Source organism: Melospiza georgiana, chromosome Z, assembly GCF_028018845.1.
Source record: "Melospiza georgiana isolate bMelGeo1 chromosome Z, bMelGeo1.pri, whole genome shotgun sequence".
In the NCBI taxonomy this organism is placed as follows: Eukaryota; Metazoa; Chordata; class Aves; order Passeriformes; family Passerellidae; genus Melospiza; species Melospiza georgiana.
Window position 1 is genome coordinate 37,674,675 of NC_080465.1, and position 25,897 is coordinate 37,700,571.

A 25,897-nucleotide genomic window follows, 5' to 3' on the forward strand; every position below is an offset into this window, starting at 1 on the left:
GGACTGCAATGTTGGACTTGGGCAGGAGTCTCCTGTGAGCAAACGGACTTTGGGAAGAGCCAGGGGGCATAAAAGTAACTGCACCACAAGTTCTGGGGTTTTTGTCTTGGGCTTTTTGACACTAGTCTTTTGGGGCTTTTTGGCTTTGGATTTTTGAGTTTTGTTCTTTGGAAGCTTTTATGAATCTGGGGGTCTTTTGAGTCTTGTGCTTTTTCTTTGGCTCCAGCCTGTTTTTTGGCTCAGATAAGGTCTGCTTCTTGCCCTGGCCCTAGTCTGTTTCTCGTCCTTTTTGCCCTGGCTCCAGCCTGTTTTTTGGCTCTCACGCCCTTGCTGGCCCTTGCTTGCTCTCACTCACTCCTAACTCACCATCTCACTGGGCACTTGGCAGGACACCAGCTGACCTCTGAGCTTCCTGTGTAGCCTTTGTACACCCTTGCCCATCCTCGTCACCACTGTCCTGCCTCCCTGTGTCCCTGACCATCACCCTGCCATTCCGCCCCTGTTCCTGCCGAAGCCACCCTGCCTGGCCTCCAACCCAGCCCACCGCCACAAGCCCCACGATGACCCTGTCCGGGATCCTGCAGCTCCTGCTCGATCCTCACTCCCCTCATGTCCAGCCATCCGTCACCGTGAGAGCTGTGCCTGCAGAGCCGTGCCTCTCCGCGGGCTCCCCAGCACACCCTCCCTTCATGGACACAGACCTTACGGCAGTAATGCACACTTCTTCACTTCTCTCTCTCCCTCTCTCTCTCCCCTCATCCTCTCCCATTTTCCTTCTTCCTTTTATGTCTTTGCTAGCCCTCTCCCGCGGGGCAAGTCCTTTTATTTCCTCATTACCATAAATGGTTCTCAGATATAATGGTGTGTTAGTTGACTAAATTTCATTCTAGACCAGCTTTTTTTTAAAAGAACTCCTCACAATTCCCCACATTGGAATACAGCATACATAAACACCAGTTCAAAACAAATATTTAAATCAAAACTCATATATCCAGGGTACAATAAAGACATCTAGAAGCACCCTTGCAATTAGTTACTGGGTGGCATCTTTCGTGGTTGTTGCGTGTAAAGTTCCTAGGATCATAAAACATTTAGGACTTCACCCAAAACCAGAAAACTAAGGTGTGCAAAACAAGGGAGTACAACCAACAACTGAAGAGTAAAAATGCTGCCAAATCCCTGAAAATAATTTGAAGCAGCAAATTGACTCCAAATTGAAGTAGTTTCATTCAGGAATTTATAAGTAGTATTGTTAAAAATAAGAATGTGACTCTGGAAAAGAGTTGAAGCTCAGTGATACCATCCATTAAACCTCAGTAAGAATCTCCTGAGAAATGAAATCAGATGTTTCAGTTGAAATGTGCTTTTACTTCCATTATTTAGCCATGGCCAGAGAAAAGAATGAACACAAAGTAAAGCACAGCAAATCAGACCTTTTAGAGCGTTATATAAGCTAAGCCTTATGCCTTAGCCAGCGCATGAGCAAAGCTGTTAAGTGTTAATGCATATAATCTATCTAGCCAGCTAACTAGTTTAATCCATCACATAGTGTGTGAAAACATAAAAGCAACCCAGCTGTGACAAGTTAATAGCGGGGTGAGGCAGTAAAACGGTAACAAAAACACACTTTGATTAATGATTCTGAATTGTCCAGCTCTGGTATAGATGGCTTTTGTCTAGGTCTATTTAGTGGCCAATCAATGCAAAATAGATCTGGTGATTTAAAGTGTTACAGCAGATCAGAAATATTGCCCCACAATGATAAAACCTGGGGAAAGCACCACATTTTCATAGAAAATAGAAGTAACTATTCATATAACTAGACCTGTTTTAGAGGAAGAGACAGAACTGAAACACACCAAGCTCAGGGATTATTCCAGTAATACCTTCAGTGGAAGGCATGCTAATAATTTGAATAAAGTAATAACCATTCCATACTACTAGTCAAAGGGCAAGAAAAACTTTTTTCAATGTTTAAAATGTGTGAGTGCGTCCTTTTCATTGTATCTCAGTTTCCATTTCCACAACCCTATACAAGCAGTTTACAAGTAGGGTCAGGAAAAAAATTACAACATGTCAGATGAAAACTTTCTTTCTTGGCATCTCTTAAATCTGTGGTGTTTTGGATATTCCAGTTAAGCATAAAATAAACACACAAACTCAGGGGTACATCAGAGAATTGAACAGCCATCATTCCTCTTCTTTCAGTCCACAGACTCCTTCCTGTTAAAAACACTATTGAATAAACACACAGAACAGTCACTTTGACTTCAGGATATAGGAAAATTGAGGCTGCGCCTCTCAATCTGAGGAATTCAGGCATCTGTTGTACCCTAAGGTAATGCTTCAAGCACCAAGCTGTGTCTCTTGGCATTTTTCTTACCAAATAGGTGTCCTACTACCCTATAAAATACCTGTAATACGGTAAATATTATTCCTAAGTATGCTTCCTGTGGTAACTGTTTGCCAACTGAACTTGTAACAATTTGTAACAAAAGACAATGAAAGAAGATAAAACAGTATCCATAAGGCCCTTCCCATTTGTTGAGCAGTAAGAATGACGAAGAGAAAATCTTCCACATACCTGCAGAGCGGAAATAAAAGCTAGAACCAAGCATGCAGAAAGTAGAAAGCAATTATCTGTTTTCTGCACAGCAAGTAGTTGCACGGACTTTGCTGCTGTATGACAATTTAGTGAATGACTTGGACGAAACACTTTTCTAGCCTGGAAGATCAGACTAACAGGAGTTCATCTCTCTTGCTTGTGCACAATGTCCAGTACAGCAGGCTTCCAGCATGAGGTATCTGACAATGCTAACCCCTCCAGCCTGCACAGCCGGTCATTGTGGGGACTGCCACGTGCAGGGTGCAGGGTGAAATGAAAGTGATGAATGCATCTTGCCGACGAGGAGAAATCAGAGTTATCTGAAAAAAACACAACATCCACTTTCCCTGAATCACAAATTACTTCAATCACAGTTTCAAATGTCCTGATCATCCACTGCACAGCACACTGAGCATTCTCCTTGCTGCAACCCCATGTGTGGTTTCTGTGGTTGCTTTGGCTTACTGCTCATTCTCTCACCCTTCATTGACACCTTCTCCTTGGCTGTCATTCAGACCTCTATCCAAAAGCAGCATTTCACTCTCCACTCCTTAAGTTTTGAGTATCTGTCATTCTTGTCTTCGCTGTGAGTTGCAGTGAAGTGACTTTGTAAAAGGAACTTAACACTCCATAAGTGATATGATCAATAACAGTGCTGCACAAAACAGTCCAAAACCACTCTGTAAAAACAAAAAATGCATTAGAGCTCATTTCTGACATCACATGGTCCAATACAAATACATTTAAATGGTCTTGCTGCAGTGGCCTGTAACAGGAGTTTTAAGTGCATAAACTCGAAAAAATAATTCGTTTCTTAGTCATTGCTAGATATATGGGTATTTGGCGGTTTGTGATGGTTTATAGGCAAAATAATAACAAAATTATGTGTGTAAAAGTAAAAAAAACTGGGAACATCTGGTAAATTTTTAGGAGAACAGTACATAGCTTAATTGTCAGCACAGCAACTAGCAATACAGAAATGCTGTCATGTAAAGTGACAACATGACATGCCTGTAAGTAGCGTAGGTGTCCTAAAGAGAGCTAAATTGGCCTGCCTGTTTATAGCTACCCATGAGAAACTGCCTGCTGTACTAAGTAAAGGCTGGTAGCATGGTATTTCCATCTATCACTTTTGAATGGGAAGTATATCTGGCATCTCATCTAACATAAGCAGACATCTAACCATGTCTGGAAATGAACAAGGGACTTGCTGTGATAGGAACTGATAGTAAATTGGAGTCAAACATTTTCAAAAGGGCTGTTAGAGAAGGATATAACCTGTATAGATTTGGATCTACAGAGAAGAGAAGGCATACTTAGTCAGTGACTCTTTCTGACAGTTGATAGTTCAAGACCTTTGTTACCTGACATGTATTCTGAGCAGCCACATTCAGAGTTACATGAAACACCCATGTCCGATGATGTCTAAAGGATAACGCTGGCCTACAGCTGCTGCTAATCCTTCAAGCACCTTTTAGAGATAAAAAAAGTTCAGTGGGTCAACCTAACCTAGCTAGCTGCCTCCAAAAAAACACTTAGATAGTCCTTTGAGATGTGTCAGATTACAAGCAGTGATTTGGAGCATCATCTGCACCAAGTAACTGTAAGTGCTACTGGCAACGTCCAATTACATGCTGACAGAAACACAAAACACCACAACCCTGATGTGATAAACCAGCTTGAAAACCCCCATCTCCCAGCAGAACATGACTGAACATTCTAACAAATGAAAACAGCTAAATGGATGTGGCCCAGCTTGGTTGTTTCTTTATATCTTTTTAAAAGGTTATTTTTAAAGCTTATTTCAGCTGCTACATGGAGTGATCAGTCCCCATGGGAAAGGCATGGCTTCAGTAACATCCAACGTGGAATTCAAAGTAGCCACAAGAACTAGGTAAAGGAGGAGCTAGAAGGACTTAGCTTTTTTGTTGTTGTTGTTGTTGCTGTTGTTATTTGTTTTTAACAGGATATTTTGGTCTCGGCTTGATATAATTGCTGACCAGTCATCAGAGAACAATTATCACAATGACTATGGTAAAGGAATCATTGTATATGTCTAGCTACCTCAGTTCTTCCCAGGGTTTACCTACCAAAGAACAGTGAATGTTGACATGAAGGAATGGGCCAAGATTTAAGACACTAACTCAGTTTCTGAGGAAAAACTGCCAGACATAATATCATACAATGCAAGTAAAATCTCTAAAGAAATAAGTTGGAAGGGACACATGTCCAAGAAAATTTCAATACTGTTGAAAGCAAATCATTGGTTTTGAAAAACAGACATGTATTTTTTGAATAGGAGTGTTTTTTATAATCTGCTCTCATTACTGCTCTAATTATAAAATAACTTTTAAAATATCATAATTAAAAATACAGAGGATTGATTAGATTGCTTTCTTTCAGACAAAGGATGAGGTGAACTAATGTGTTGCTTCTAATTTTCCTTTGAGTGAATGAGAAGTAGAGGAAACATGCTAGGACATGCTGCAGTTGCAAAGAACAAGTCGAAAACGTTGAGGAGAAGCCTTCCGTGATCAAAGGAAAGAAAAATTTCCTCAAATGCAGGAAGAAGTCTTAAATGAAAAAATATGAAACCTTTAAGAAAAAAACAAAATCTTTTTTAAAAAGAAGTCATGATTGAGCTTTTGTGAGGTAACCTTTTTCTGAAAATATTTTGTCCTTTCCTTGCACTTAGCAAGGGTTTAACATTGTAGTTTGCCAGACTAATAAGCTTTGTTTCCAGAGAAAAGGAGTTTTTGCTGCAGAGTAAGAATATAACTGTGGGAAGCAGCCTCTGCTGTTATTTTTCCTAAGAAACATCAATGAGCTTTATTAAATAGATCAGGTTTATGACAGAATATTCTTAACTACAAGTTCTTACAAAATTCACATATTACTGAAAAAAAACCCCAGATATTAGACAAATTAAGGGAACATTTCTGTGTTGGTTTTTTTTCCACAAAGAAAAAATGATAATCTAAGCACTGAGGTGAAGAAAACTGGCAAGAAAACTACAGAAATAAGCAAAAAAGAACATGCTCACATTTCATCAAGCAACGTGGAAGGGGAAGGGGAAAGGCAAGGGGAAAGGAAAAATAAAAGAAATTTACCTAGGTGAGAGAAAGTTCTGCCAGTGCGCTGACATGCATACTTTTTCATACATAATTTGCCAAGCTGCCATAAAATGAAAAGCTTGCAATAGAGGAGAGGGAGGGCATTGGGGGCAGTGGAATTGACAGCAATGAGCTTACTAAAATAGAACATTTGTATTTTGCCTGAGGAATAAGATTCCATATTACAATATATTTCAGTGGTTGGAATTGCCTGAAGCTTTCAATCAGTATATTTATGGTTTATGAGTTAGTGGACAAAGGACATCTACCAGATACTGACAAGAGTGCAAAGGCCTGAAAGTACAGCAGCAAAAAATCTGCTGATAGAAAATCAGGTAGAAAATCAGCTGATATCCTACCAAGTGTCAATGAGACCTTACTTCTTATGTCACAACATTTGTTCATGTTTTTTGAATGATCCCTAGTTATGATCCTTAGAATGGTCCTTGGTCAGGGATACAGAAGTGAGAAGATAAATTTAAGTTCAGCTTGACATCAAAATGATGGTCTAACATGTTCTCCTTCTTACGGCAGGTCAGATTGCAAGTTTCAAATCAGAATTTGAATGCTTGCCAGAAAGGAAGTAGATACATTGCTCCATACAGAAGTAAGGGCTATACAGGTTGCCCTGTTTTGGCTCATCTAACAATATAAGAAATGTATGCAAACAGTTCAGTAACTGACAATTTATCGAGGAATAGCTTAAAAAATACAGACAAAATTCTAAATTCAAGATCAATGAATGTGGTTAATCTTCGGGCTGTTCAGTACCCCTAAATTACTATAGGCTGCTGTTACACACTATAATAGCTTGCTGAGCATTTGTTAACTCCAGCAGAGTATATGTGCAATTATTTCTAATGAACTCTCCAGCCCCTTAGGAAAAACTAAAAGTCCTTTTGAATTGGTTCTACCTGTTGGCTGCATTAAATTTGGAAACAAAACCCATACGTTTTCAAATCTCCCCATACGACAGGGCTCAGAGCTAGACTGGCATGTTTATTTTCAGAAAACCTCCCAAAGCATTTTAGGCATGGCCAAACTAATACATCTCTCCTTGACAGCTGAAGAACTTTTATTTCCTTAGCTAGAGTGTAACAGATTGCTTGCAGTTTAAGTCTCAATGTTCAGGTTGCACTGCAAAATCTGGCTGCCTGCTGGGGTTGTAAAGAGGTCCCATGCAGAGAAGGGAATTCTGGGAACATCTGCCCACATAAACTTTATGCAGCCGAAGAGTCAAGGGAAGGAACAGCAATTTGTGGAAGGTGAGAGAAAATAATTTTCTCTCACATACCAGCAGACTTCCTCCAAATACACTGAACTTTTAAAAGTGTATCTGCTCTTGAAATTCTTCATTATGTAGCTGGCAGAACAATTTAATCAGAAAGATAGGACTCAATCCCAAATGGGGACACTATTTTTTTCATTTTCAGAACAACTTTTATATTTCTGTGTGCTTTCAGGTATGCTCTTTTTGACTTCCCTCTATATCACAATGTAATTGGAAAAATACAGCGTCACATCAGAGGATTTCCATTTTCATGGCAGATTTCCATGAGATTGCCTTTATCTGGAAGATTCTTGATCACCAGTCAAAGTAACAGCTGGTGCACTCTGTTTCAGCTGTATTTGGACATTGGGAAATGTCATGTTATCAAAATGGTTTAAGTGCACCTATCAAAGCTGACATAAACTGGAACCTGCGACATCAGCCCAGCAGACTGCAGGTTTATTGCATGGTTTCACATCACTCTGAATAAAGTAGATTGTGCACAGGAAGTGAAACACAAAAGTTATTCTAATGCTAAACTGACTTAACTTTCAACTTTCCTAGACAATATATTTTAGGTCCCAGCTCTTCTTGGGCTGTTTCTCGAATTTTAAATGTTTCCTGTTCAGCAGCCTGTGAATATCTTTCCAAGACCAGCCTTTAAAAGATTATGAGGCCCTAAATCATTTGTTTTACCAATATCTTATTTACATTCATGAACTTAAGTAAATAAAACACAGTTTAGAAGTACAAGTATTCTGCATGTCTTAAAAGACGCTTTTTACTGAATGTACCAAAGAATACTTTTGTCAGTGGATAGCATTGAAACCCTTGTGAAAACCTTTATACGGTGTTAGATCAAGAACCATCATTGGCAGAGAGCTGCAGACATTCAGAGAAGGCTTTTTTTGGTATTTAAATCAAGATTTTTCCTCATAAGCACTTAATTATACAGAGATTATGCTAGATGCATGCAGTATATCAGCAGCTTTAGTAATTTCCAGTTGCTTTAGCCAATGACGATTTCAAATGGTTTTTCTCATAATACCCACACTGACACTATTATTTCATGACACATTATTATGTTCTAAAAGAATAAACAACGCACATCACCAAATAGCCTACAATGTATAAGATGTGCACACGCCAAGTGTTCTTTTCACAGTGGATTTTCAAAAGGCTTTACAATTCTGATTTTGGCATAAAATTAGGCCATAAATTGACTGTAGGCAGCTCCCAGACTGAGGCAGAGTTCTGCAGCCTGAATTTCCAGTTGCCAGTCAGGAAAAGGATTTTAAGTGCAAACAGCTCATGTGTGCAGGAATAGATTATAAGCACCAGGTAGAAAGTAGGGAATTCACAGGAATTGAATGTTGCAATGAGGATGTTGCTGTGCAGCTGCCAAGTTATTCCCAAAGAAAAGGAGACACAGGTGACCACTCCAGTAACTATATTCTCAAGTCTGTGTCTTTTCCTGAATGTCCATGGTTTTCCCCTAGTACATCCCTCTTTAATCTCAATTCTTAGACATAAGAATGCATATCTGAAAAGGGGCTTGAAACATTTAGGACTAAAAAGCAAATTCAATGGACTAAAAAGAACTTTAATGTTCTCATTGGTAGCTCATGCATAGCTTGGTGAAAGCATTGCAGTCTCAAGAATAAACAGAGAAGGCTGAATTTACTGCTGAGTGTCTTGTGACCTTATCCAGTACCTAGAATAATAATCACTGAGAACTTGTAAACAGACAATCCAGATGATGTTTGCTGTGAGTATCTCTACTTCATCCTCCACTACTGTGCTCAGCAGGCATCAAGATCAAATTTTAGCGGAACTCACATGGATATAGCAGAAGTTTGGAATCTCATCCTAGCTGACACCCTTGGTAGGCCAAATAAAACAACCTATGGTACACCTTAGCGTCTATGCGGAAGCTCTGCTCCAAAATACATTTTGTGAAATTTATCCTTATAATGTTACTAGTGCTTTTCAAGAGACAACTTTTTTTAAGTAATTTTTGAAATCTGTGCTCTCTATTTAGATATCTTTAAGTACATGCCGGTATTATTAAAAAGTAATGGATTTTCATGTTTGCACATGAAGAACCAAAGGTCTTTACCAAGATTTCTCCCATTTTTCATTTTACTCCAGGTTTATGTGCACTGCTTCAGGGCAATGACTCAAAGTCTCTGAGCTGATGGCAGGCTGGACATCAGTCTGCACATGGGAGATGGTGAGCAATTTCCTTTATACCACCTGTTTTGTTCTGTCTTCTTTCTCTCCTCTTCCACAATCCCTTAGTTTATCAGCGAGTTTTTACATTAACTCATGAGTTTTCTTCCTTTCACTCATTCACTTCTCTTCCACCATCCTACTGAGCTCAGGGAAGGTGGGAAGAGTGAGGAAAAATCTATGTGATACTCAGCAGGTTTTACCTACAACATCAAGATAAAGCACTAAGAATCTTTAAAACAGAAAATATATGATGGTAAATAAATGGTATTTTTCAGGGATGTAGGTGGGGTTTTTTTGTTTTAGTGAGTCCACTATATATGAACATGGACTATTCAGGTGTAGTATTAAAAACCAGTTGCCTTTTCTCCTGAAAATAACTCAAGAGGTAAAGACGAAGCACATTGTTAAATATATTCAGCAACAAGGTGACCTGTCCTTGGGAAAGACTCCCTACAAAAGTGGTTAGGGCACCAAGCTTGCCAGGGTTCAAGTGGCAACTGGACAACATTCTTAATTTTAGTTAGTTCTGGAACAAGAAGAGATTTGACTTATTGATCCTTATGGGTCTCTTCCAACTTATGATATCCTATGATTCCATGAACAAGCAAATGTTTATACATAAGCATCAAAGCAGATTTTGTTGAGGGGACTGCCAACAGCACATCTCATGGCTCTTCACTCTGTGAGCTACACCATTGATCCTCTTCAAGCATATCTAAAGAACCATGAGAAGAAGCCTGTGAATTATTTGATAGGTAGCATTTAATGTTAATCTGCACATTTAACTGGCAAGCTTTTCTGTTTTGGCCCCCACTTTCTTTCATTTAGACCACTCAACTTACAATGCGCTGCACACCAAATAGCTGAGTAGCTCTGCAATGCATGCCAAGACTCAGCATTCCCTTGCTGGTACAGAACTGAATTATGTGGGTTTTAGGTGACATTCAGGACAAAACTATCCTCAGTTTGTCTCTGTGTCATACAATCACCAATAATCCCATCCGATTTACATCATTACCTGGAGCTGCTGAAATAGACTAAATTCAACGATAAAAGACAGTCCATCACTTCACCGTTATTTTCTTACACTGGGTTACTGACCTATAGAAGAAAAACATGCTCTGCAGGGAGCCTTTTAGCTCAGACAGAGATCCCTGAAGCCACTGAGCTCACCCAGTACTACCTCTGTTTTTGACAGGCACTTTTTCACCAAAGCTAACCAGACAGGTGCATTGAAAACCAGGCCCAGAGGCTGATCCAGCCAAGACCAAACATCTGGAATATCCTTTAGCATCTGATTAAAGAAAAAAAAAAAAAAAAAAAAAAAAAGAAGATAAAAAACCTAAAGAGACTTTAAAAGGTCTGACTTTCTAAATTGAGCTTTGAAAAGTGAATAAATCTTCACCTCTGAAATCATCATAGAAGTGCAAAAGGCAGAATTCATGAGGGGACTTCAGGGCACAGAAAATCAGAGGCAACATGAAATGTCAAGGGTGAAACAAAAGCAGTTATTACTCTGGCTTCTCACAGTTATAACTGTGAGTACATGCATTCCAAACTCCAAGCTCCATTACATTGTAAAGCTACTCATATACCACCAACATCATGGAGCTGTGGTATTAATGATGCTGCTCTTTCTCAAGTCAGACCTAAACTTTTCTGTTTTGGAAAAAGAAAGCAATAATTAAAATCTATGCACTCCATGTGTTTGTGCTAAATTTGGGCAGTAGTACCTAGAAAGTAAAAAAAGATTCCTTTGTCTGCTCAATGTGCCTTAATAGCACAACCAGGATCAACCTCCCCTTACATTTTATGCAAGTTTGAGAACTCACACTTTTTCTTTCCACTAGTCAAGCCAAGAAGAAATTAGTTCTGAAGATATAAAATTCACTGGAACAAGAAATCAGAGTTGCAGTTAGAACCTCACAGCAGCAAAACAGTGATCAGCCAACAATTAGCTGATATTATCCTGTCGATTCGAGGTACTTATGTTAAGGAGAAACATAACATACTCAGACATACTCTGAGTGCAAATTGATTAACCAAGAACACAAAAGCAAAAGTTTTGAGATAAATGTTTGGAGAACTCCTGTTGAGACCTCTACTTCATTTACTACCCCATTCTGGCATCACTAGATATCCCTTAAATTGCAAAGTATCCTATTTCCTTGCCCTAAACCCCAGTATGTTACAAAAAGAAGAATGCTATGATTGCAAAAAAATTAAAGGAACCAAACTCAAGTGGGTGATTTGATTGCATGCATTACAACACCAACTTGTCTCCAGCAGCATTTGTTGCAATTGTTGAGAGGTCAGAGAAGCTTAGTGCATTGACAAGTGGCTGAGTGGCAGATCCCAGAGGCTCATGATCAGCAGTACAGGGTCTAATTAGAGGCTTCTGATTAGTGGTATCCCCCGGGGTTCAACAATGGTCCGGTATTGTTTAACTTGTTCATCAATAATTTGGATGAAGGGGCAGAGGTCTCCTCAGCAAGTTCACTGATGACACAGAGCTGGGAGCAGTGGCTGATACCCCAGAGGGTCGTGCTGCCCTTCAGAAGGGCCTTGAGACGGTGGAGAGGTGGGCAGAGAAGAGCTGTGAAATTCAGCAAAGGCAAATGCAGGGTTCTGTACCTGGGGAAGAATAACCTGGGCACCACAACAGGCTGGGAGCTAATCTGCTGAGAAGGAGCTTTGCAGACAAGACTTGGGTGTCCTGGTGGACAAAAAGCTCTCCATGAGCCAGCACTGTGTCCTGGTGGCCAACAAAGCCAACAGTATCCTGGGATGCATTAGGAAGAGCATTGCCAGCTGGTCGAGGGAGGTGATCTACTCAGGCCTGGTGAGGCACATCTGAAATGCTGTGTCCAGCTCTGGGCTCCTCCAAACAAGCAAGACATGGACCTCCTGGAGTAGGTCCAAAGGAGGGGAAAAGGGACAAACAGAAGATGAGGGCATCTCCCTCACTGGGAGGCTGAGGGAGCTGGTGCTGTTCAGCCTCAAGAAGTATTAAAAATACCTTAAAAATTGTGTAAAGCAGGACATGTCAAGAGCCAAGCTCTTTTTTGTGGTTTTGAGCAATAGGACAAGAGGCAGTGAACATGATAAAATGCTGCATAGGAAGTTCCACCTGAACATGAGAAAGAATTTCTTTACTGTGCAGATGACAGTGCACTGCAACAGATTGACAGAGAGGCTATGGAATATTCCTCATTGGGAATACTCAAGAGCTACCTGGAGGCAATCCTGCGCAATGTGCTGTAGGATAACCCTACTTGAACAGGAAGATGACTCGCTGTGCTCCCTTCCAGCCCTACGCATTCTGTGATTCTGTGAAGCCCAGACCAAAAGATTTTATAATTCATACAGCTATAAAAGCAGATACAAGTTCCATTTTGTTCTGTTGCATACAGCCTGTTCTGTTCCCTAGGTACTGTATTTACAAGGCACATAATATTTACTCAATCCAGATTTTTTAGAAAGAAATTAACACTGTAAGAGTATGTTTGTGATATGAGACTCATAATCTTATATACACGATGAGTGTCTAGTGTGCTTGAACAGCCATCAGAATTGTGCTGTATGGCTGCTTAGAGGTGCACTGGAGAAGCAGTTTGGATTGTTAGAAAATTCAGACGGAACAGAATGAATCTGTAATCCACATTGGAACTGTAAAGCGACGGTGACTTAAAAAAAAATATATATATATATATAATTGGCTCCAGTTTTACTTCCTACTTCTTTTTTGAGTAATTGTGTGGCAGGTTTTCTATACCCTATTCCATTTACAGAAATATTGAGTATGCATTACACATTAAAATAAATAATTCCCCCATAACCTTGTACTCCAAAATATGCAGTTAATTAAACTAATTTGTCGGTTTTTGTAATTTGGAAACTCTTCCTGTCATCCTCTCCAGTCACTACTTATTTAAATTTCATCCTTGGCCAGTTTCATGATAATGTTTATCTGCTCCAGAGGATTGGAAATGAGAGTAATACACTGCCATACCATTTAATTTCTTTCTTAAAGCTGGAAAAAGCAAAGCATCAACTGGTCAGTTAGATAACAAAATGTCCCATGTAGGTTATTTGCTTAGAATAGCTGGGGGGTAATTTAATTCCTGAGCTGATTGTTTAATTGTTCAGAGTGGGCTTCCCTACAGTTAAGAATGAACTGTACACAAAGTTTCTATAAAAATTGAATGAAAAATTTCTTACATCAGAGCAGGTTATATATTACTGTAACACACATTTAACATGGAACAGTAATTCTCCACTATTTGTATACATTTTTTATATAGCATTTATTTTGTAGAATAAAGAGAGAAAGAAGGGAATATCAAAACCATATCTTAGAAACATGCCTTTTTTTTCCCCCAGGTATCTTGCTTGAGCTTTATTTCTGATTTCTATTTTAACTGATTCTCAAGAGTCTAGTAAATAATTAATAGAGGTTATCTAGGTCAAATTTAAAAATTTTTACATTTACTTTCATGCTCAGTGGGCTTTGTAAACATTCAGTTTAACTGAATTAACACTCGGTTAATTCCAAAACCACTTTTGTCAGATGCACTACATGTGCTTCTGGTTTTGCCACCCTTGAAATTGAAGGCTCATATGTAAAAGAGTATTTTTAATACTCTTTCTGCTAATAAGAAAGTTCCAAATTCCCAGATCTGTAAAAGTCCAAAGGGGCATTTCTCTGTAGACAAGTAAAGATATTTGCATGTATCCTGTCTCTGCCTTGGGAAGCATACTAGTCAGAACACAATAGAGGGTAAAATAACAAGCCCATGCCCCAGCACTTTATCATACTGCCTCTTTTGCTGTAATGTGCTCTACTGCATACCAACTATATATTGAATCAGATGCAAACCACTGTGATGTCATTCCTCCCTCTTGGTTGACTCTAACTTTGAACCAACCTGGCTACCAAGAGCAAAGGCATGTGGGAAGCATTTCCAGTTGCCTTAGCTTGTGTTTTTACTGATATTGCCTGCCTAGCAAACCAAAGAGAGAAGACTAAGCTCGAGAGAAAGAGATAGCAACAAAAGTACCATAGCATATGTTGGGGGTTAGGTTTTCATTTTTTCTTTAGGGAGTTTTCTCCCAATTTGTTGTCATAGAGATGGTGATGAAGCCAGGGCTTTTGGCACACCATTGAAGTGGTCCTGGGAAAGGAGAAGCAGCAGTTTGGCAATTTCTTAGCTGGGGGTGGGTCAGTCTTTGCCTGGCTGGGAGGATAGACAGCTTTGGGGATTTGGTGCAGGACTTCTCTGCTACAGCTGAGCCTTCCTTGCCATTTCTGTTTGTTATGAGTGGGCCAGTGCTCGCATGACCTGCCACTGGACTGGGACATTTTGACATCCATTTCTGTTGGGAGAGAGACCCTCACCATTGGCCTGAGTTCCTCAGAGGAAACACAGGCCCCCACCTTATTCCTCTCTCCAGAGTGTTATAAATGATCAGTGAGAAAGCCAAATCAATAATAATAGCAGATTTTATTTTTGCAACCGAAAGTACAGTCCTCGGTAGCCACAGTCAAAGAGACGCATCGAGCCCAGGATTGGCACTGGGCGAACCTAGATCCAACCTCTATCGCATCAGACCCCCTCTGTTCACAAATGCCGTCTCTGGTGGGGCTGTTTCATACAGTTTTTTCTGCCTGAGGCACATGCGCCACGATTTCTTTTGTCACCCCACATATGTATGAAGTTTCTTTTTACTGTGCAGGGCTGGGCAATTGCTGTTTCTTGGGTGGTGGCAGGTGCTGACTGTGTCAGGAGAAGTTGTGTATTCAGAGTCAGGTTTTCCCTCCAGAGTGCCCGCGGCACAGCGCCACCTGCAGCCCCGGGGGAGTCACTGCAGCCCTGCAGGGAGCGAGAGCGCCCCCAGGTTGCTGCGGCCGTAACTGCACCAAAGGGGAGAGCTCTGCGGGGGAACACTGCCGCCGCTGACACCGCTGCTGCTGCTGGGCTTCTCCCTTCTGCTCCAGTTGTTCTGGTTGGTGTTGCTGTTCGTCTGTCTTGTTTTAGATCTAGGCATATGTGTATATATATATATTTGTGTGAATACCTATATCTATATCTATGTACATATACGTATATATATGTGCATATATATATATCTAGATATATATGAATGTCTGAATGTCTGTATGTACGCATATATGTGTATATATATGCATATATGTGTGTCTCGGTTTGATGAGACAGGAAGGCAGGAGCCTCCCCTGAAAGGGAGAATGCAAACCCTCCCCAGCCCTCCGAACTGCTATAAATTTTAAATTAAGGGGCTCTCAGACAAAAAATATGGGAGCAGGAAGTAACAGTTCTTTAATAGGGAAGAAAATAAAAGGATAAAATAACCAATGCAGTAAGCCAAAACAACACTGAGAGTCAGCCTGACACCCTGTTGGTCAGGATGCTGGTCCAATTGGAAACGTGGCTGCAGTCCTCCTGAAGTGTCAGATGTGGTTCTGCTGGAGCAGGAATCCTGTAGAAAAGGGTATAGAAGAGGAACCTGAAGATCCAGTGGCAGAAAAGGCAGCTGCTGTTCCTCTGAGAAATCCAGTGGAGAAGCCGTGCTGGTATTCCAGAATCTCTGGATTATATCTGGGTAGCAATGCTTGGCTCCTCCCTCTGGGCGGAGCATCTCACAATGGGATGCTACACCTCTTATCAGTCATGCAGTGACATTCAATAGCCTGTTATCAGAAGATGTCCCCTCCGGAGGGAGAAGTGATTGCGGAAGAGGTAAGGAAAACTGCCCACCTGACGAAAGACAACTGCCATACAGATGGTAATAGAATACATCTTGCCTCGCAATCCGGAACAATGTGCCTATATATATATGTAAACAAGTGTTATTCCTTTTCCTGTATCTTTGCCTAAGAGCCCTGTAGTTTCAAAGTTATAATAATTTGGAGGGAGGGGGTAATCTTTTCCACTCCAGGAAGGTTCTGCCTTCCTTGGCAGAAATCTGTCTTTTAAACCAGGACAGCATATAACAGACATGCTGCAAATATCTCTGCTATTTATAATAGGGCAGGAACCTGGAAAGACAGTGAAATATGAAGAATTTCACAGACCTAATAGCAACAGCTACTGATCAATACGAATTCTGCCACAGAATTGGAAAATCTAGATTCCCTAGCCTCTGATAGCAGATACTGTTTTCGGAGGTTTTGCCAGGTACGTAGTGCGTTTAGGTCACTGTTCTCCCTTTGCCTGTAAGAGCCTTTATTTCACTTTTTATCCTTCTCAGTCTCCTCTTTTTCTGTTGAAAAGTTAGACTGGAATGTTGAAGGGCCAATAGTAACAAAACTGCAATTTGAGAATTTGACCTACTTCTTCTCCCATTCACCTGAGTATTTCAGGTTCCCCATCACAGTTATGTGGTAATAAGCAACAGCAAGCACCATTTTAATAAGAGGCATTTTGCCTTATTGTCACACACAGCACTTTTCCTCAGACTTAAATCTCTATTGCAATGATGATTTTCTTTCTAAGAGTCAACTGGACACCTATGTAACCACCCTTCTGGAATTCACTTTTTAGTATCCTAGTATATACTATCATATATGTATTTGTATTTTGTATGTGCCTTCCACTTTTCCAAGTCTGATGAGGTCTCATCTCTCTATTTGAATGCAGGTGGGCATCCAGGATTTCCTACAGACATCATGTGGTAGGGAACTCACAAATGGTCCTTACAGCATTGTGATTCTGATGAAGTAACTCAGTCATTAACAGCTGACTGAGGGAAGATGGGATGGAGCTGATCTCCTCCACAGGATTTGTATGCTGCTGTGCTTTGGGTTTGTGACTAAACCAGCATTGATAACACACCAGTATGTTCTCTGCTGCTGAGTGGTGCTTGCACAGCACTGAGCTTTTGTCTTTTCTCCATTGTCTCTCCTCCAGTAAATAGACAACAGGGTGGGAGAGGCAACAGCCAGCAGACTCAACCCAAGTTAAGCTAAAGCACACACTGCTCCACATGACATCATGGTTAGCAATAAAAGCTGGGGGAAAGGAACTGTGTACACTCATGGCTGTGGCATTCACTTTCCTAGAGCACTCTGAGGCCCTGCTCCTCAGTAACAGGCTAAACACCTCCCTGCCAATGGGAAGAAAAAAATTCAATTTTGCTTTGCTAGCATGCTAAGCCTTCCTTAATCCATTAAACTGACATTTTCACAGACTACAGTTCTTGCTTTTGCAGTTTTCTATTCTCTCTTCCCTTCCAGCAGCATGGGGGAAGTATCTATGTTGTTCTTACTTACTGGACAGGGGGACAGCCCATTACAAGAGTTGGAATCTTCCAGATGGCTGTAACAAGTGTCATATTACCTGTCAAATTGTGTCTTACATTACTGTTTTGCCAGCTAGATTTGCAAATGTTAACTTTTGACCAACAGCTTTCCATGGTTATTTCTTTCACACTGACCTGTCTCACAACCACAGCTGACAGAGTTCAGAGATAGCAGTTAAAAGAAAGATGATATTGCTTACATTACTTCCAAGATTACACAGCAGTTTTCAGTGCAGACACATGACCTTACCACTCAGGAACACCATCAAATGGTAATAGTCAAGTCCATGGTTTCCTCATGAAAATCCTAAACTTCTTAGCTTCATATTTTGATTGTCAAAATTACTGAAATTATTGTTAGAAGGTGGCAGGGTATTGTTAGAAAGTGGGAGACCAAGTAAAACCTTCCTATTTGGCCTCTCCTAGGGTAAGATCTTGAGTGGCTGTCATGGAAAAAAAAGTAGAAAAATATTCAGTTTATCATCAATTATGAAATGAATGTGTCAGCTAATGAAGTCAGCTTTGTGGCTATAAGGTATTTCTAGATCCTCGTGAAGATTTTGATACCATGAAACAGAGACAGGTATGGCATTTTTCTTTTTTTATGCAGATGTGCATACATTATGTTTCTCTGATGTAATAAGTTTTTCCAGTGAGTTCATCCTGACCTGAAAAATGTGAATTGTACAGTTTTATAACTCTGTGTTTTAAATATCAATCCCATTTTACTAAGGAGTCATCCAAATAATAGCACAGGATTTGTTTCTACTCAGAGTAAATAGAATAGGGACTTAAAAAGAGTAAATTTGAATTAGCAGTTAACAACAATACAATATTTTTTTTTCTTCTTAGCTTATCACAAGCTCAAAAGCTCTCTATTTTCTTCACTTTATGGAGAAAACTTATGCATCTGTAATTTGAGTAAACTATCATCTAATTAAATAATTTAGATTGAATATGCTAATGTAAAGGATCATAAAAAAAATAATTACAAAGGGACTTCAAGAGGATAATTGCAAATGAAGAATGTTGGATCCAAATAAAATTCTTATGTCCTTTAATTACTGAAAACCCATCCAAACAAAGAATTGAGAATATCTTATTTAAGCACTGTGCACAATGAATGTCTCTTCAGACCCTTGAAAAATATTAATATGATCATGTACTTATTAGATATCACTTAACAACTTTCAAAGCCTGTGAGCTCTAGAGAAAAAAAAAAAAAAAAAGGACATTTTTTATCAATGCTCCTTTTCTACAGGTCTGTGGGTAGTCTCAAGACCGTGCCTCATCCCAACAGTAAGGCAACTCATGCCTTCATCAGCATCATATCCCTGAAGGTGTCAGAGAGGCAGTTCCACTTATCCAAAGATCCAAAGGGCTTCACACTAGCAATAACAATCAAGCTGCTTTGGAAGAAGAAACAAAACCAAAGCCATTTACTTCAGCAAACAGATGCACCCACACATGCACAGAGGACTGCACTGCAAACAGGCATAACAGCAGGCTCTGTGCATTTATATCCCCTTTTCTACAATTAGTGGGTCTGATTAGCTCTCATGTTTTGACTCAAATATCCACTTTCTCATGCAGTGAACTGTTTGCAATGCTGCTACATGGAAAGATCGTTGTTTGTTTTTTCTTTGTAGTAAAAAATAAAGATTTTGGGGAGCTTTCACACGTTAATTTCATATTTTAAAATATTTCCACAGATCATCGTACCTGTAATTTCATCAGTATCAATAGGAAGTCATCAGTTGCAGTTGTATCTATTTATAAAATAGAAAGAATTCATTAGATGAAAAGTAAAAAATACATAAAATCTTGTCTTTTTATTTTTTAAACCCATCTGGATCATCCAGAACCACAGGTGAACAACAGGTGTATTTCTGAGCAATTTCAGAACAAAAGAAACACAGTATTCTAAAAAAACCATGAACCTGTCATGTAAAACATCTGTCCATCACACCATCAGAATATTCAGCCAAATACACAGAGCAACCAGGCTGAGGAGAACAAGAGGTGAAAGAGCCTAGACACATATCATCTCAGATTGTAAAAGAAACTGAAAACTATATTGGAAAGCTAGAAATGTGAATACAGCAGTCTGTTTTCTACCCTGGTATGATATGAGGGTATAAAGAATTAAGCTTTCCTTGACAGAGAGAAGCTAAAATAACTGTGTTTGGAAAAAGGAGAATTTTGCATAATTGTGCAAGATCTATTACATTCCCAGGGAAAAGACCTTGATTGAAGCCAGGTTTGGTTTATAATTTGTTTTGGTGTTTCCTTACATAGACATTATTTCCAATTAGTAAGTTTCAAGTTTAAGGTGTAGACTTGGTTGTAGTTTCTGAAAGAACACTGCTGAAAACTAGTAAGATTTGTGCAGCCATAAGTGAAACCATCAAAGAAATAATAGCTCTGAGTTGACTACTAAGTAGAGAATTCAGCCTGCTGAACCTGGGGTTTATGGGACAAGCCCTTTGTACTGCTGTTGAAATAATTTAGTAGAGACAGAGTCGATTTCTAGGCTTCTCTACAAGTATTTAAGTAAGAAAATATAATGCACAGATCCAATAAATACCTGAATTTCCTGGACTTGGACCAGAAAGAGAAGTATACCTTGCACTGAAAATTGTACTCATGAAAAACCAAGAGATGAGAATTTATGTAAATTTCAGTATGTGTGTACACAGCAACAAACACACTGCAGCTGGGCTGCATTCCTGAAAAAGAGGCATAAAATTAGGGAAAACATTAGAAATCTGCAAACTTACCTACAACCCAACTGCAGAAGAAGAATGTAGAAAAAATAGGAAATTACTTTTACAGTTATTTCTCACCTAGCATTACTTGCAGGAACTGAGATAAAACAGAAATAGAACTTACCACCTGTGAGTGAGGAGAAAGCCTGCAAATTAAGAAATAAACTCAGCTACCTTAAAATCCTCTGGTTCTATTTTAATTTATTTACCTCATTTTGATAGTAATTAGATACAACAGTAATTGGATACAATGCTTCCCCCTAAAAAAATTTTTTTTGCCCTTAAAAAATGCAGGATTATTGAAAATTGAGCCAGTCTCTAAGGCAATTGTGGAGTGATATGATCATGTGTGAGTTGGTGAACAAAGGCTCAGGATGACTCAGATGCGCCTTCATTGATGGCACCATACTGTTTTCCCCTGCCCAATTATCTAGCACTCAGGGGGAAAGAACTGCAGCTCCCTAATTGGTAGAATTTATGGCAACTTTCTTTTCCCTTTGAGGAAAGTTGCCCTCTGAGACATTGACTGAAATTCTTCAGAAACAGTAAGAGCACAACCCAATATATTGCCATGTCTCATTCTAATTTTGCAAACCTTAAGTACAGTATGTGTTCTTAATAGATTAGATAAATCTTTCAATGAGTTTTAATAGCTTACTAGAAAAGTATTTTCAGACTTTGGTAGACTGTTGGTAATATTGCTACCAACCTATTTTCTATTCTTGCAAACAGCTGCTTCAAGAATCTAGCTTGCCCCAGCTGCCACAGCTATTCCTATAAAGTTCCGGTAACACTTTTTGAACTAGATTTTCTGCTGTGGTTTTCAGAGGAAACTCCACAGAAGCTTTCTCTAAAATATCGGAAGAAGTACGAATGTCCTTTCTAGCAAACCCAGGAAATATTAAATGCTGCAATTACTAGGATGAGAAGCAAAAAGTCTAGTTAAATTGCAACCTTTTTGAACCCAGTGTCTTCTGCCAAAGTTCACCCTGATCACTGACATGTAAAGAAACTGTAACATTAAGTTGATTATCTGAGACATGAGCCAGTAGACTACAACTGCATAAAGAACAGGTAGTGACACACGTAGTGCTCCAGTTGACTGAAACACACAATTCTTTTGGAGCTTCATACAAGCAGATTGTTTAACAGGTTTTTTTCAACCAGTTCCAGGAGCAAAGAAATTAGAATCTGAGGAGAGATGACTCTCTACAGCCTAGCCCAAGTCCCTTCGTTACCAACAGAGGTTACCATGCTGCAAAAGTAGCTCCTGACTTTCAATAAAATGAACATGATCCTTACAGTGTGCACTGGTCATGATTCTCAAGAAAATGTATATGTCTAATTCCTAAAAAATGAAGGAACTTGATGGGTGTTATACTACTTGTACGGCTAATTGTGGGAATCCTTAAAATTAGAAGGTTTTGGGAAAGCTGCAAAAGGCAAGCCTCAGAGACAGCAGAACTGCAATTAGAGCTAGGTAGTAGCTATAAGATTTGTCAGCAGAAAAGTTACATAAGTAGAAAAGTAAGGATAAAAATAAAACAATGGTCTGTGAATAACTCCCTAAGCTGCAGAAAAGTATATCTAGTAAGATATCAGGAAGTTCTAACCTTAATAATGGAACTCTGTGCATTGTATCTTAATGCTCACAGGTATTGTAAAATAAAGCAGGTATTGTATTTGAAATAAGTAATCATTGTTTAACAAAAGGTACATGTGCTTAGCGTGGTTGGATAAATCTACTGTCAATATGCTTTTGTTTTGTGTGATTACTCAAAGAACTTTCAAAGTGAATTGTAACATTGAGTTCTTTGTCTGCTGCCGGGGACATGAGCTACTGGCATCTTCCCATTGTCATAACCATGTAATGAGACTGATGCTGGAAAATAAACAGCTCAAGGCGCGTTCCACAGCAGTCCCATCCATTTGTGATTTGTACACAGCCCCCAGCCAGCAACCGCTAACAATTACTGAATTCACCACAATTAGGTAAGTATTTTCAACCAACTAAAACTCACCTGAAACCATGCAGGTGGTAACCATGCAGGAATTTCAAAGGAAAAAAAGTAGAATTCCATGGTTAGGAAGACGATGAGGCAAACACAGACACAAAATCCTACCCTTCAAAAAATCTAGATGAGATAAAATTACTCTGACTCTAAATATGTATGTGTGTGTGTGTATCTATATTAACAAAATAATAAATTATATATACTCCAGCATAAATAGCATGCATAAACTGCCTACTAGCAGCACTCTGTGAATCAGTTTCTGGGCAGAGACTCTGTTTCCACATTCCACTTGCACATTCCCTTCCCCACACATAACCTTATCAAAACCAGATAAAACATCAGCTAAGTGACAGCACATTCTGTTGACCTGAAAAATATTATTTAATATCATGAAAGATCAAATTTTGGTCTTAAATCAAACTATTTGGTAGAAAAGGGATATGGGATATTTAGGTATTTTCAATAAATGCGGCAAATTGAAATTATTGACTGCTTTGCTGAATAACAAATTTTTAAATATTTTAAATACCTGTGGGAATACTGAAATTTTTTATATGCTTTGACAATGTTTGCTGCATGTTTGTTCCTACTGCTTTACTTTAATGTCTATACACTTACAGTGGACAATGTGCTACTTTTTGATGTTTCGATTTGCTGAAATTTCAGTGAGAGGACAACAAAGATATCTAAGATACCATCTTAAAACTGTGAGTTATGGCATGCCAAAATCACAGGCATCGTGTATTTGAATGTGTTATATTAGTAGCACCTGAATACAAATTATCACAAGTTACACTAAACATAATTACATTATACCTAAATATAAATTGTTGTACCAAAAAATATATTTTTACAAATCAGCTTTCAAAAATATACAGAATGCATTAAACTGAGGAGCTCAAGATGCCAGGGTACACCTACAGTTGTTTAAGAAAATGTGGCAACCGTGTGCCAAAATACACTTGAATTATCTTCTAAACCAATAGCCAAATGTCTTCAGGATGGGTTTTGCAAACCAATCTCTAGTTGTTGGTATTACCAAGCAGCTTTGTCAGATTCATTTGTTCAGATACACCTATAGATTATATTAATTCATTCTGTGGACATATCCAGAAACTAAGATTTGCTTGATTCCCAGACAAGACTGACCAGTTAAACCTGCTGGCATTCAAATGCTCTCATCTTTTCACCTCTGATGCATAGGTTATAAATTATTATTTCTGATTAGGAAGTTTGCATATGGATTGGCAAACTAGGGCTAGGTTTTGGATATAATATGAAATGGGTGTGTGCAGAATGCCCTGTTTGTCCCCTGCTAAAAAGGGTATTCTAAAACATGACTTTGGAGTATTTTTACAGACTGTGGTTTTCCAAAACATATTATTTGAATATAAACTTTTTTGTCCCTTCTCTCTCCCCAAATCAAGTTCCAGCTCTCCTCAAAGCATAAACAAATTTTCCTCCTTGGTACTATCCCTTAGTCCTCTCCTATCTTGTACTGCGTCTCCCTAGCACTCAAGCTAACTTCAGCTTCTGACAAGACTGAGTAGTTTCATTTCATCATGACCATTTCTGTTTTGCTGATCCTGCTGTGAAGATTATGAAACAAATTGCCAACTCTGGCTAAACTGGCCTTTAAAAAAATTCATCTACCTCTGGTCTTACTGACAACCAGGAAAATAAGCACCTTGCCTGGATGAGATTTTGTCTGTTCTTTCATTCAATATTTCTTCACTCAGAGTGCCCAGTTGCAATGGGAGCATGGTTCTTTCATCTTCTCTGCAGAGAGTCCTGACACCTTTCATTATCACACACACTCCCACACACGTCTCAGCTCTGCACAGCTTCCCCCAGATTTGTTTTTTGGGCAACAAAGGCCATTAACACAAATAGCAAGATGAAAATCACATGACTTATGAAACCAGACCTCAATTCCTTGTAACTTTAAAGAGTGTTTAAAGGAAGGAGTTAAAATAAACTCTATAATATTCACTGAGTCAGATCTAAGACCCCTGCTACTGAAGGGTGGATCTAAATGCTGATGGGAGAGGCTCCTGACTGAGCAGGCAATAGAATAGAGTTCGTACCTCCTGTTCTGTTGCAAGGATCCACAGTCTGCTCTGACTCGGATCAGCTGTTGTTTTCTAATTTCTTGGGGCCACCTGCTGTCAGTACTAATTCTGTAGATAGCAAAGCAGCCAGAGGAGAGGTGGGGCACAAACATACTCTACTTTAGTTGAAGTAGGAAAGTATCAGAGACTAACACAATTCTGAAAGTTGTACTTAGCATGTGCTATTCTTTCCTAGGCATTAAGTACAATAAATGCAGAGTTTACAAACCATCAAGTTTAATGTACTAAAAAACAATTAGTAAATATGATCCTCCAGAGAAGTTTCCCTCCGTGTCCTCTCCATTCAAATATTCCTTAAGCTTAGTAGCAAAACTGAGCATCTCTCACCTCATGCTATTACTTTCTTAGTAATTTGTGGATGGTTGGTAATAACACTGGAGGAAATCTTCCTCCCTGACTAGCACTGCAGGAGTGCCTATCTGCAATGCAGATGCCTGCTGTTTTCAGTACGTGACATCCACAAACGTCAGTAATCTTAGAAGAGCAAAGGGGAAAAAAGATGGAAAAAAAACCCCTTCACCAATTAAGTGTCACTTATTTATCCATGCATCTTATCTGTTTTCAGAAGCTTAACCATCTTATCAGATTATGCTAATATAAAGATACAATAACCAAACAATTTTTTCTTCACATATCACGTATAGCGAGAGTGAAGAGTATGTAGCACAGAAATATTGTAATTCAGCAGTCTTCTAGGTATTTATTGATGCCTAGAGCAACTAGTTCTTAATTCTGCTCCTAGTACTTGTACGAATTCTGCCATGTCACTTCAAGCAGGTTACTTCATCTTCCTGCAACCTAATTGAGGTTATCACAGTCCCATGGGCTTTACCTGTAATACAAAATAGAATCATGGACTCATTTAGGTCAGAGAAGACATCAAGTCCAACTGTTAACCAGGCACAGCTAAGGTCACCACCAAACCATGTACCTGAGTAGCACACCTATATATTTTTAGTAATATTCCCAGGAATGGGGACTCAAACAATTTCCTGGGCAGCCTGTTCCAAAGCTTGACAACCCTTCCAATGAAGAAATCCTTCCAGTTTTAATATCTTGTCTTATCAGTTGTTACCTGGGAAAAGAGACCAATCCCCACCTGGCTGCAGCCTCCTTCCAGGTGTGTGTACAGAGTAAGGTCTCCCCCGAACCTCCTCTTCTGCAGGATAAGCAACCCCAACCTCCCTCACCTGCTCCTCACAGAACTCATGTTCCAGATGCTTCACCAACTCTGTTGCCCTTCTCTGGACACATTCCAGCATCTCAAAGTCTTTCTTGTACTGAGGGGCCCAGAACTGAGCACAGGATTTGAGGTGTGGCCTCACCAGTGCTGAGTACAGGGAACAATCCCTGCCCTGCTCCTGCTGGCCACACCATTGCTGGCACAGGCCAGGATGCCATTGCCCTTCTTGGCCACCTGGGCACTGCTGGCTCACGCTC

At 39.5% G+C, this 25,897-nt stretch overlaps 1 protein-coding gene across 1 annotated transcript in view; it reads left to right on the plus strand.

Moving 5' to 3' along the window:
• Positions 1–560: 560 nt before the first annotated feature.
• LOC131096230 (uncharacterized) overlaps positions 561–25,897 on the plus strand; it is a 30,931-nt gene continuing 5,594 nt past the window's right edge. The window contains exon 1 of the mRNA XM_058044545.1: positions 561–710. Within this exon, the coding sequence (XP_057900528.1) occupies positions 561–710 (150 nt within the window). The remainder of the gene's footprint in view (positions 711–25,897) is intronic.